This window comes from Tursiops truncatus, chromosome 20 (genome assembly GCF_011762595.2).
Source record: "Tursiops truncatus isolate mTurTru1 chromosome 20, mTurTru1.mat.Y, whole genome shotgun sequence".
Classification (NCBI taxonomy): Eukaryota; Metazoa; Chordata; class Mammalia; order Artiodactyla; family Delphinidae; genus Tursiops; species Tursiops truncatus.
In genome coordinates this window covers 12,904,002-12,918,178 of record NC_047053.1, presented here as the reverse complement: position 1 = coordinate 12,918,178, position 14,177 = coordinate 12,904,002, and the positions used below count along the sequence as shown (strand labels likewise).

The 14,177-nt window shown below is 39.3% G+C and overlaps 1 protein-coding gene across 4 annotated transcripts in view; it reads right to left on the bottom strand.

Moving 5' to 3' along the window:
* SMYD4 (SET and MYND domain containing 4) overlaps positions 1 to 14,177 on the bottom strand; it is a 48,833-nt gene that overhangs the window by 21,322 nt on the left and 13,334 nt on the right. For all 4 annotated transcript variants that reach the window (XM_073797342.1, XM_019926914.3, XM_019926915.3 and 1 more), the window contains 3 exons: positions 7,959 to 8,103; positions 4,110 to 4,199; positions 1,493 to 2,657 (listed from right to left, as the gene is read on the bottom strand). In XM_073797342.1, coding sequence (XP_073653443.1) covers positions 1,493 to 2,657; positions 4,110 to 4,199; positions 7,959 to 8,103 — 1,400 coding nt within the window. The remainder of the gene's footprint in view (positions 1 to 1,492; positions 2,658 to 4,109; positions 4,200 to 7,958; positions 8,104 to 14,177) is intronic.

The following is a 14,177-nucleotide window of genomic DNA, read 5'->3' as shown; positions in this document are numbered from 1 at the left end:
GTACCCTAGGGGAAACGTAATTCTGGAAAAACACTCAACGGATACATATTTTAGAAGGTAGCAATGGCTCAAAGCAGCAAAAGCAGAGAAGAAAACGGAGACTAGCTTGCAGTGTGATTCTGTTGTATCACGGGATGAGGCCAGTGCTATCTCTGGATGTTCCACGCACTTCAGGATGCGGAATTGAGTCCTGCCCCAGAATACCTCTAGTGAAATACTATACACTATATAACTTGGCAGCTGAATTAAAATTAAAGACAAAAATATATAAACAAAAGGTTGACAGAATTCTAGATTACCTAATATGACACGATCAGAAGAGTTAAGCATGTATATAGTTCAGTGAAGCCACATTTAATATTAATCTGCCTATAAATCCTAGGTGTAGATATGACCTAATTCCTCCCCTCCACAGGGTTAATTAGGAAATTGAGAAAAGTATAATGAGCTGATTGAATCGAAACACATTATCTGCTAAAATGGAGATCACACAATAGAAATACTGGAAACACCATTTCTTTTCTAATAATAGTACCCATTGTCAGTACAGTCGTATTAGAGATGGCACTCATGATGCTGGGCACGTGCAACCTCCCCATCTACCTTAACAGCCTCTACTATAGGGTCTGGTTCAGGAAAGCAGGGCTAGGCTGGTCTGTGTCTAGAGGTGGCCCCCAGATTTTTGGCCCCCTGACCAGAAGCCAGCCCAAACACAGGCTGGCCAACAGCTTACGGCAGCATTGTGTGAAAAGCTGTGATGGGCCAGATTCCTCTCTCGGAAATTTAAAACAGAAGAATGGGAGAAAACCTGGCAATTGAAAACAGAAGAGAGTAGCTGAGTCAAAGGAGTGAGTTAAGATTCTGATACCTTAACTACAGACCCTGCTCCTTCTGCAGTCTTGTTTATCCGTTGTTTCAGCTTTCCTCCACAATCAGAAATTAATAGTGTACTAGGTTTCTTTTTTAAACAGTGTAGTTTTTTTTTTAAGATTTTTTTTTTGATGTGGACCATTTTTTTTTTAAGTCTTTATTGAATTTGTTACAATATTGCTTCTGTTTTATGTTTTGGTTCCTTGGTCATGAAGCCCGTGGGGTCTTAGCTCCCCGACCAGGGATTGAACTTGCACCCCCTGCATTGGAAGGCGAAGTCTCAACCGCTGGACTGCCAGGGAAGTCCCCTCCCCCCCCCCCTTTTTTTTTTTGGTAATAGGGTTTTAAAGTATTTTTACAAACAAACACATCAGCTTCACAACTCTGTAAAGTTAGGTGCGATTAAACCATCCGTTTTACAAGTGAGAAAGCTGAGGCAGAGTAGGGTCAAAATAATTTGAGGTCACATAGCTTCGCAATGGCATAATCGTAAGACAGTTGTTTTTTCCCTTAGGCCACTGATTTGTTTGAATGCTACTGTTCTCTTTACAGTCCTTTCTCCGCAAACATTAGCTAGATCAAGAAGAATATTGTAAGGCAGAAAAAAGAGTTTCCCTCTTACCTGTTTGCTGTATGGTTGTTATTGCCTGAGCATTACACTGTAGCTGTAACATGTGTCTCAGCATGGCCACTCCCCAAATATTCAACTCTGGATACAACACAGGAGCCGCTGCTGCTTTCAGCTTAGATGATCTCAGGCCTGTTGTGAAGGCCTGCAGACTGGCTGCTTCGAGCTGCCTGCACAGTGCAGAAACACTCAGAGCACAGAGGAATTTGTGTACAGGGCTATGGTTTCCGGTATGGGGTAAAAGGCTGAAGACAGCATTATAATTATTTTCATACTTCCCGTTAATATCACACCCAGGAATCGGGGTCTCAACTGTTTTGCCCTTGTTTTTACTCTCCCCTCCCAGGTCATAGCTGAGTATTTGCGCCAGATTCTTGCTTTCAGGTAAACAGGTATCCCTGTTGGTAATCTCACCACAAAGCTTATTTATGACTTTGCCAGCTTCCTCAAATCTAGCTAAAAGAGTCGACCTCAGGGCAATGTGGCAAAAAACACCCAGTGTGAGAAGCAGCCCCCCTAGAGAACACTCTATACTATGGTAGAGATCCCAGGCCTGCTGCAAACACTCTTGGCTGCAATACTTGGCATAGCTGCACCCATCACAGGGAACTGGGGCCAAAGTGTGCTTCAAACATCGGTGACAGTAGAGGTCCCCATTGGTAGCTCTGGTATCCCACTTGCTCTCGAGGCCACGATGCCATGGTGGCATTTCTCCTGGGTTAAGGACACTCACAAAAGCATCCTCTTTCACCAGAAGCTCTCCTGGGAGAATATCTTTTGTGGCAACCAGACAGCGGCCTTTTAAAGGGTCTGTACATAAGCTGACAGATGATGATGTGCTGGAAATCTGTTCATTCTCTTCCCTTAGGTCCATATCCTCCAAGGCTTTGGTTAGAGCTGCTGGGGAGGTTTCTGTGAGATTCTCCTTTTCCTGTACCTTTACCTTCAGACGACAGAGGGTTCTCTGCAGAACCTGAAATTGGGAAGCTGCTAGGGTTGGTTTGGCAGCAAAGTTACTTTCAAGATCACTGATGGTCTGGCTTGCCTCGTGTGGTCTCCCCAGGGTCACCAGACACTCCGCCTTACGCAACAGCAACTTGGGTTGCAATCTTTCTGGATATCCATGCGTCTGTGCTCTGACGATGTCTTTAAGGCATGTCTGCAAACAGAAAGAAAATCCCAAAATGACCCTTGGTCCCTACTCTTAAATGTCCACTTGAAAGTCTTAACAAAAATCTACAAGTTAAGGATTATTAAAAATGGAACAACTACAATCATGTGCTTATTTCTTTAAATCATATTCTACTGTGATCTTTTTTTTTGCGGTACGCGGGCCTCTCACTGTTGTGGCCTCTCCCGTTGCGGAGCACAGCCTCCGGACATGCAGGCCCAGCGGCCATGGCTCACGGGCCCAGCCGCTCCGCAGCATGTGGGATCTTCCCGGACCGGAGCACGAACCCATGTCCCCTGCATCGGCAGGCGGACTCTCAACCACTGCGCCACCAGGGAAGCCCTACTGTGATCTTTTAATTGAATGATTAGAAACAGATGCTGAAGATATTATGTTTAACTGTCATTAAATATTTCTGATTCTAAGGAAAAAAGTCTTACAGATAGAAGAAGCATAGTATGATGATTAAGAGGGCATCCCAGTACAGACTCTGCCTCTTGCTAGCTGTATGACCTTGTGCAAATGAATTAATTTCTCAGTGTCTTAGTTTTCTCATCTGAAAAACAGGGATAATAATACCTCACAGGATAGAAATAAAAATGAAAATAAGGTAATATATCTAAAGTGTTAAAAAGATGCCTGGAACACAGTATGTGCTCAATACATGGGAATCATTATTGTAAGAAGTAACAATATAGGGAAGTTATAAAGGGCTAAATGTTTCACAAGGTCTTCCCACTGCTGTCTATAGTAGCCCAGGCCTTTCTTGCTTAGGGCCTGGACTTAGATTCTTGCTCTTCTCTCTTAGTCCAAAGGGCTTAAGTGTGAACTTGCGGTGACTCAAATAGTTCTTAACTCTAGGGTATACTTTAAATTTTTGTAGAATTCCAAAATGGATGTGCCCAAGTGGCATCTTAGAGTTTGTCCTTAGACCTCAATTTGGGGATAAGGAGGAAGCCACTCATCTGAAGTCCCCCCACTCAACAGGCATTTCAGTGCAACTTTTACTTTCCCACTCAAAATTTATATTGAGGGTGAGACTTATTATTGCAGGGATATTCTTGAACATGCTCATCTACTTATTAAAAAAAAAACACCCTGAACAAGTAAATAGTTTGCACACACTTGGAACCTGAAGTATTATTAGCAACGTATCTCATAGCTGATCTTGACACTGAGCATTGCTGACCCACTGGATAGAGTCCACGGCCCTGGGGAATGTGCATGTCTCTTTTTTACCAACCCACACTACCCCATGTAATCACCTGAGACAGGTGAAGTGAATCCGGAGAAAGAACAAGTTCGGGAAGTATCAATTTGCTTCCAATTCAACCAGTTCCAATTTTAGCTTTCTAATGTAGAAGCAGGGATGAAAGTCTAATCTTCCAAGGAACCCCCCTGCAGATCCTCTCCAATCACACCAGGCATCCTGATACTCACCTCATACTGACCCAGGTGGAAGAGGGCTGCAGAGCGATTGGCGTAACACAGTGAAATGTCCTCAGAGTTGGGCCTTGAATGCGATACTCCCTGCAGAACAATGAACCGGTTAAAGGTATACATGGAAACTAGCACCTTTAGAGATGTTTTTTTTTTTTTTTTCCAGATAATAGGGGCTCTGCTACTGAAGACTGTATGAAATTGGGTAAGTTACTGGATCTCTTTGTGCTTCACCTGCTTCATTTTTAACTACCTTAGAGCAGAGGTGTGAAGATCAAGTGAGGAAATAAATAGGTAAAGCACTTTGAAGACAGCAGCTTCAGACACGGCTTCAGCCACAAACAGTACTAAAGGTAACTGAAAACTGAGGAGCATAATCTGGCACATAACCGAAGTGTGAGTGGAACAAACAGAAATTCACAAATGAAGAAACACGAATGATACGTGGGAAACAATTCATATAGAGAGTCAAATACATGAAAATGAAAGCAGAAAAGGGCTACTTTTTTCTACCACCAAATTGGCAAGGATTAATAATAATCATAAAGGTGGGACTTCCCTGGTGGCGCAGTGGTTAAGAATCCGCGTGCCAATGCAGGTGACACAGGTTCGAGCCCTGGTCCGGGAAGATCCCACATGCTGCGGAGTAACTAAACCCGTGCGCCACAACTACTGAGCCTGCGCTCTAGCGCCCACGAGCCACAACTACTGAAGCCCGCGTGCCTAGAGCACGTGCTCTGGAACAAGAGAAGCCACCGCAATGAGAAGCCTGTGCACCCACAGAACAGTAGCCCCCGCTTGCTGCAGCTAGAGAAAGCCCGGGTGTAGCAATGAAGACCCAAACACAGCCCAAAAGAATTTTAAGAAGTAAAAATAAAGGTGGCATCTCCAATCACTGGAGAAAAGATAGGGATTATTCAATAAAAGTATTGGGACAAGTAGCCACTGAGGAAAAATAAAGTTGGGTCTCGATATGTGATAATAAAACTTTCATTAGGATAAATAACAAATGGATCAAAATCTTAATATAAAAATTGAAACTATAAGAGCACCAGAAGAGACTATATAATCTAAAGTGATGTTGGAGTCAGAAATACCTTTCTAATTATGACACAAAACCCAGAAGTCATAAAAGGTTAATGAATTTGACCACATAAAAATAAAAAATTTATTGGTAGCAAAAAACCAATAAAAGCAATATCAAAAGACAAATGTTGAACTGGAAAAAATATCTGCAACTCCTATTACAGGCAAAGGGCTCATTTCTTTACTTTATGAACAGTTCCTACAGATCAATACGATGGCAACCAATAATTCAGTAGGAAAATAAGCAAATGATATGAACAATTCTAATGGGAAATATAAATGGCTCTTAAACAAACGAAAAGATGCTCAGCCTCATTCATAATCAGCAAAATGCAAATTAAAACTCTACTGAGATGCCATTTTTTACTTATGAGATTCGCAAAGAAGTAAAACTGATAGCATACTGAGTTGGCATAGGAGTGGGATAATGGTCATTCTCATACACTGCTAGTGGGAGTGTAAATTGGTCTCACAATTACGGAGGCAATTGAGCAATATATATCTCTTAATACATATATCTATATCTCCATTGACCCAGCAATTCCTCTTCTAGGGATTTATCCTACAGATATAATCCTTTATCCTATAGATATGTGCAAAATAACATACATGCAAAGTTTCTCATCACAGAATTGTCTGAAGTAACAAAAGATAGGAAAAAAGGTAAACAGTGATCTAAAGGACTCTAATTAAATAAATTACTATTATATCCATATAACAGAATATAAGTGGAAAAAGCACAGTGCTGAACTGTGTGTACAGAATGTTATTTATATAAAAAGAGTATGTGTGTGCAGGAGTGGGAGATTATTTGTTTTTATTTATATACGCTGGAGCACCTCTGGAAAGATAGCTTTAACAGTGCTAGCTTCTGGGGATGGGAAACGAGTGGCTGGGGGACAGAGGAAGTAGACTGCACTCTATACTCTTGCATCTTAAAAATTCTAACTATGTAAACACATTTCCTATTCCAAAATAAAAAGATAAAATAATGTTAATAATACCAAATAACCAATATTGCTTAGGATATAGAGAAATGAACATTCCCATACTCTGCTAGAAGGGATGTAACTAGTTTTTTCCTGAAGAATGATTCAGCAACAAGGGGCAAAGGCCTTAAAAAAAAACCAACATTCAGTTGACCAAGCAATTGCCCTTCTAGGAATTTATCCTTAGGAAATAGTCAGGTGTGTACAAATATTTACATAGAAAGATGCTCCTTGCAGCTTTATGATACCAAACACTCTGCCAACACTAGGTGTTAAATCAAGTATAGTCCTCTGTAATGGAACTCTACGCCAGCTGTAAAAAATCATGTTTTAGTGGAAAATTTAATAACATGAGAAAACGGTCACAATAAATTGTTGAGGGGAAAAAAAGCAGGTTACAAAAAAAAAAAACAGTAAGTACAGTATTATCACCACTTTGTACAAGAAAAACATATTTTCAGAGGAAAAAGTGGCTGGCTGGATATAAGCAAAAATGTTAACAGTGCTTATCACTGGTTATGGGATTTTTTCTTACTTTTTATGCTTCTCTATATTTTCCAAGTAAGCATATATTACATTTACAATCAGCCAAAAACAACAAATATTATTTTTAAAAAAGAAAGAAAATAGCAGCTCTATGGAAAACTGCAAAGTACCACAATCAACAAAATACTAGTTTCATGAAATAGGAAGGTTCCATTTTTTTGTCTGATTTCACTTTTTAGTTTATTTTCCTTGAACAGCTTCCCCTGTGCTCACATTTCTGACACACATGCATACAGCTGAAGAAAGATTAGCTCTGAAAAAGAACTACTATTAAGCCATTTATCAGTGATCATTACATCTAATGGATTTTAGTTCTTCAGCAATCACTAATGCTCACGTTATGCAGCATTACAAAGCAGGGCTTTTATCAATTTTAGACGATGCTGTTGTAGGTCTGATGGTTTTTGGAAAACTAATTCCAAACTTTAAGCATAGGCCTGTTAAAGATGCAGAGTAGGGGGTACACTCTTCAAATTCACACTCATTCTTTCAAGATACAGGGTTCACAGACCTGGTTTAAGAGGTTGATATATTCTTGCTTTAAACCCATATTTATCTCTAAAAAATTATGGAAGGAAATCTCTCAGGGATCTTATTCCAGTTTCTACTCTGGAAGCAGGACAAGAGCAACAGATTGTTAAAAGCCACTATTCCTCCTTGAAATCTAGTTCACTGATGGTTAGTGTAGTAATTTTAAATATTTGTTGACAGCCTTCAAAATGCAGTTCAACTGGGCTGTGGCAATTGAGCTTATTTTCCTTCCTAACTTTACCTAAGTCATACTGGCTATAAGCTAACATGGCGGCCAACCAAAAATCCAGCTGTTCTCTAAATTGGGACTATCACACCAACAGCCTCATCGGTTATTCAGACAAAAAAGGCACACAATTCAGTAAGAGCTGACAGACATGGAGGAGGCAGGCCAAGGCATCCAACAAGACTTGCTACACTGTGTCTGAAGGAATATGAGAATCGAAGTTTCTTGATGGAATTCAGGACGTATAATACAAACTATCCTTTGTTTCAGAATATGACCAAAAGCTGAGTTGTGCCAGTTTTCTTTTTCAAATCCAATCCAAAATTAATAGGCAAAGCTACTAGTGGCTACACAATTCACAATTCAGCAGTAACGGTTCTTTCTTTTGAAGAAATATGCATTGGTAAATTGCTGAGACAGCCCCTCCTGCTGAGCTGTGCCGGGGGTGGGGGGGTGGCCCGGTCATCTTACCTTAGAGTACAGCACTGTGGCTCCCATATAATCCTTCTTCTGAAATTTTTTGTTTCCTTCTTCTCTGTAGAAAAGGGGAGCGTTGGGGTCCTTTCCAACAAGGTAACCTCTTGAAAGCCTTTTTAAAAACATCTCATCCTCCGGTCTTCATGAAGAAAGAACAACCACAACAACAAAAAACACAAATTTGTTATTTCTAGGAAAACTCCTAACCATTGCACTTGAAACAGGAGTGAATACCTACAAAATACTGGGACAAAAGAGGTTGGATGTGTTATGTAATGTGACTGGGGGGAAAAATCTTTGGTCTCAGAGACATAGGGACTGGAATTTCTATTAGGACAGAATATAAGTTTTTTATTCAGTTACTGGCCAATAAACCATTCCTTGGATAATGCATTATATAGAAGCTTGGGTGTGGAGAAGGACATAATACACAAGTCTTTGCACCAAGGTATACTTGCCACCTAAACTTTGTTGAAAATACCTGAGTGAATGGATGACAGAGGGGAGGGAGGGAGAGAAGGGGGAGGGAGAGACAACGGGGGGGGGGGGGGGGGAAGGCAGAGGGAAGGAGGAGGAGGAAGAGGAGGAGAAGGAAGAAGAGGAAGAGACAGGATGAATCATAAAGTAAATGTAGTGAAATGTTAACATTTGGGGAATCTGAAAGAAGGGCATTGCACAACAATTCTTTATCCTATTTTTGCAAGTAAATCTGAAGTTATTTCAACCTGCAAAGTTTTTAAAAACAACTATATGAATTCTCTAATGTATAAATACACAAACATACAACTTTATTCCAATAAAAAGAAATGGTATAGAATAACCTAGACTATACTCTTTGACTATACAATGCAATGAAGCAAAATATGAATAACATGGGAACTAAAAATTCTCTTAAGCAACTCCTGGGTCAAAGGGGAAATCAAAGACAAAACTGCAGAATGTTTAGAAAAGTGTTTTTCAAATTTTTGTTTACAAAGACCCACAAGAAGAAATACCTTTCATGGGCTTCCCTGGTGGCGCAGTGGTTAAGAATCCGCCTGCCAATGCAGGGGACACGGGTTCGAGCCCTGGTCTGGGAAGATCCCACAGGCCGCAGAGCAACTAAGCCCATGCGCCACAACTACTGAAGCCCACGCACCTAGAGCCCGTGCTCGGCAACAAGAGAAGCCACTGCGATGAGAAACCGGCGCCACAACGAAGAGTAGCCCCGGCTCGTGGCAAACAGAGAAAGCCCGCGCACAGCAACAAAGATCCAACGCAGCCAAAATTAAAAAATTAAAAACAAAAAACCCAAAAAGGCAGTAATGGAACGACAACAACGACAACAAAAAAGAAATACCTTTCACATTGTGATTCAGTAAGCTGCATCTGTGTATGGTATATATGTGGAAATTTCACAAAACACTATTGATCCGTAAGTTAATATCAAATATTTTATTAATATTTAAACACAATACAGAAAAAAATATCAAAATAAATAACACAAAAAGAAAAATAAGGAAAGATTTTATTTAATTCAGAAGGTGTGCTTGCCTGTTCAAAATTTATTCCAGTCCAGAAACTATGAGGACAATACCCCACGAATATCTGGTACAACACAGATCCTATTCTTTGTTCTGTTTGTTTTTATGTTGTTTTAAATTAGGTTAAACCTGAAAACCCTATTCAAACAAAGAAGCTGTGGTGAACAGTAATAATAGCGAAATTCTTCTTGCCTAACAATGGATATTCTTTAATCTTAATCCAAAATGATGACAAACTCAATGTGTTTGTAATTGCTCTTCAGTGTAATTAAGAACTAAGCTGCAATAATTCATTCTTCTAGGACCAGGTTTAACTCAGTAATTAAAGTTTTGAAAAGCTTTCTTTTTTTAGTATTTCAAATTTTCTTCTGGAATGTTATGATAAAAAATTTGTGGAAGTGAGATGGAACAATTTTCTAATTAATTTTTTTATTGTGCTAAAATATTTAAAAACTTGTCATTTTAACTAAAGTATATAGTTCAGTGGCATGAAGTACATTCACAATATTGTGCGATTGTCACCGCTATCCATTTCCAGAACTTTTTCACCAGCCCAAACTAGAACTCTGCACTCATTAAATGATAACTCTCTATTCCTCCCTCTCCCCAGCCCCTGATAACCTCTATTTCACTTTCTGTTTCTACGAGTTTGTCTACTCTAGGTACTTCATGTAAGTGGAATGGTAAAGTATTCATCCTTTTATGTCTGGCTTCTTTCACTTAACATAATGTTTCCTAGGTTCATTCCTTTTTATAGCTGAGTAATATTCCGTTATATGTATATATCACAGTTTATCCATTCATCTGTTAATGGACATTTGGGCTATTTTCACTCTTGGCTATTATGAATACTGCTCTGAACATTGGTGTGCAAATAAATCTGTTCAAGTCCCGTTTTCAATTCTTTTGGGTATAAACCCAGAAGTAGGATTGCTGGATTATATACTAATTCTTTTTTTTTTCTAAGTTGGTGCCTTACTTGTCTTTTTAAAAAATTAATTAATTAATTAATTAAATTTCTGGCAGCATTGGGTCTTCGTTGCTGCATGCGGGCTTTCTCTGGTTGCAGCAAGCAGGGGCTACTCTTCATTCTGGTGCGTGGGCTTCTCATTGCGGTGGCTTCTCTTGTTGTAGAGCATGGGCTTTAGGCTTTCAGGCTTCAGTAGTTGAGGCACGCAGGCTCAGTAGTTGTGGCCCACGGGCTCTAGAGCTCAGGCTCAGTAGTTGTGGCACACAGGCTTAGTTGCTCCGCGGCATGTGGGATCTTCCTGGACCAGGGCTCGAACCTCTGTCCCCTGCGTTGACAGACGGATTCTCAACCACTGCGCCACAGGGAAGTCCCAGTAATTCTATTTCTAATTATTTGAGGAACTGCCATACTGTTTTTCATAGTGGCTGTACCATTTTACATTCCCACCAACAATGCACAAGGGCTCCAATTTCTCCACATCCTCACCAACACTTGTTATTTTCTGTTTTATTGTTTTGGATAGTAGCCATCTAATGAGTATGAGGATAATAAGGTATCTTGTTGTAGTCTGATTTGCATCCCCCTAATGATTAGTGATGTTAAGAGCATCTTTTCATATGCTTATTTCACGTGCTTATCTTCTTCGAAGAAATATCTATGCAAGTCCTTTGCCCATTTTTAAAAAAAATTTACTTATTTAGTTTGGGCTGTGTTGGGTCTTTGTTGCTGCCCACGGGCTTTCTCTAGTTGCGGTGAGTGGGGGCTCTTTGCCCATTTTTAAACTGGGTTTTTTGTTGTTGTCGTTGAATCTTAGGAGTTCTTTATATGGTCTGGATATTAATCCCTTAGCAGATGTATGATTTGCAATATTTTCTCCCATTCTGTGGGTTGCCTATTTAACTCTGTTGATATTGTCACTTGATGCACTAAATATTTTACTTCTCATGAAGTCTGATTTGCCTATTTTTTTCTTTTGTTGCCTGTGCCTTTGGTGTCATAGCCAAGAAAAAGATGCCAAATCCAGTGTCACAAGCCTTTGGCTTATGTTTTCTTCTAAGAGTTTTATGATTTTAGCTCTTAAGTTTAGGTCTTTGAGTTATTTTGAGTTAGCTTTTGCATATGGTGTAAGGTAAAGGTCCAACTTCATTCTTTGGCATGTAGAGTCTAACCAGGAAGCAGATAGAAAGAACCAAGTTCCTTCTTCTAGCCGTGCCTTCTCTTTCTAGAGCCCTAGAGAGGTAAAGCCTCTTATAAGGTCAATTGGCAAAGCAGAAAGTCCCAGCCCCAGCAGAGAGTACAGAAGATCAGAGCTGAGAAACTGTAGCTTAATAAGTTGCACACATTCACACATACACATTTTTTTTTCCTGAAAGTAAGTGCACTCATCATGGAAATTCACCTCTAAATATTTCAGCATGCCTCTGCTAAGAATAAGGACATTCTCCTATATCTTGATATCACAATATCATTATCATGCCTAAAAAATTAACACTAGGGACTTCCCTGGTGGCACAGTGGTTGAGAATCCGTCTGCCAAGGCAGGGGACACAGGTTCGATCGCTGGTCCAGGAAGATCCCACATGCAGCGGAGCAACTAAGCCTGTGCACCACAACTACTGAGCCTGAGCTCTAGAGCCTGCAAGCCACAACTACTGAGCCCACGTGCCAAAACTACTGGAGCCCACGCGCCTAAAGCCCGAGCTCCGTAACAAGAGAAACCAATGCAGTGAGAAGCCCGAGCACCGCAACAAAGAGTAGCCCCTGCTTGATGCAACTAGAGAAAGTCCACGTGCAGCAACGAAGACCCGATGCAACCAAATAAATAAATTAAATTAAATTAAAAAAATAACACTAATTCAAATATCATTTAAAATTTCTCCATTATTTCTAAAATGTCTTTTTTTTCTTTTTCTTACCCCAACCTGATGTCAGATCAAGGTTCTAATGTACTGCATTTAGTTATTTCTCATTAGTTTCTTTTGAGACAGTCCCATAATTTTTTTTGTTTTTCATGATTAAGTTTTTTTGAAGACTCAAGTCCAGGAAAACGTTACACATTCTGGTTTTGTCTCATTGTTTCCTCATGATTAGATTCAGGTCAAACAATTTTTGTCAAGAATATTAGTCCATCGTTAAATCTGTATACTTCTTGTTGTTTCAAACCAGGAGACACATGTCAGGCAGTCCCATCACTACTGGTGATGTTGGTTGGTCACCTGGTTAAAGTGGTGACTGCTGGATTTCTCTAATATAAAGATAACTTTCCCCTTGTAATAAGTAACGTTAATAAGTAATCTATGGGGCCATACTTTGAGACCATGTGAATAACCTGTTTCCCAGTGATCTTTCTTCTAATGTTTTGAGCATCCTTTGACGATTATTGCCAGAATCCCTTATTACACTGGGAGTTACAAAATGGTGATTTTCTAATTCTATCATTATTTCTAAACTTATTAATTAGCATTCTTCTGTAAAGACAAATGTTTCCCCCTTTTCTTCTTTTATTTATTTGTATTTTTTGAGTATCACCATGGACTTAAAAAAATTCATTCTTATAAACCATTATCATCATTATACTTTTTGATGCTCAGATTGTCCTAAATTTGGCCAATGGAAACCTCTTCAGACTGGCTCCTATGTTCTTTTTTTACTTAAATCCATCAGTCTTTGAGCATTTCCTTGATTTCTGGCAAAACAAAGTATTCCATTTGAATCAGTGTAAAATCAAAACAAATAGGAAGGCAGTGAGTGCCGATAGTGAGTCTGTTAAGGATTCCCTAGGACACTGTAGATTATCAATGGGAGAGGTCCACGTGTCTCAAAAGGTCTTTGATATTGACAAAACACATCTAATTTGGGAAAACATTTCTCAAAGACTGTAAATGGTGAGAAAGAAGAGTGTATGCCTGGCTTTAAGCTTTAAAGGCCCAATTCATACTTTCATTTACTGGGCAAACATATGGAGATTAGAAATTTAAATCTTTTTTGGTCATTTTAGATTATGATTGAATAGTTTTACAAACAGCTCTTTGGAACTAACTTGTTAAGTAGAGAAGTTTGGGGATGAAGTAGTAAGAGATACACAGAACAAATAAAAATAGAGGCAATTATTTACTTCAGGGAAAATAAGAGTTGTACAAGAAAGGAAATGTAATTCAAAGTATACTTTGTGGTTCGTATGATATTTACATACACATAAGGATATACACATTGAAAACTGGTTTAACCAGTATCATATTCTACTGGTTATATATTATAAATTATAATATAGTTATGATGATACAATGAGGGAAAAGCAAAGTATATACATGTGAGTTGGGGGTAAGAGAGCTAGATTTGGCATCTAAAACTAAAAATTCAAAAATAGCAGTATTAGCATACTGTTTAGTAATACGAAATTAAATGCTGGAAGAAACAGAATGATTTTAAATATCAGTCTTTGCAGAATAGAAATGGGGAAGAGTAAGCGAGAGTTGCTGTTTTTCTTTATAAGTTTTGAAGTACTATTTGACTTCTTATACTACATGCATATTATTCTGATAAAAAATAAACTAAAAAAGGAAAATATTTCCATGTAATAAGGTACCAGGTCTAGGGACTTCCCTGGTGGTCCACAGTGGGTAAGACTCTGTGCTCCCAATGCACAGAGGGGGCCCGGGTTCGATCCCTGGTCAGGGAACTAGATCCCGCATGCATGATGGAACTAAGAGTTTGCATGCC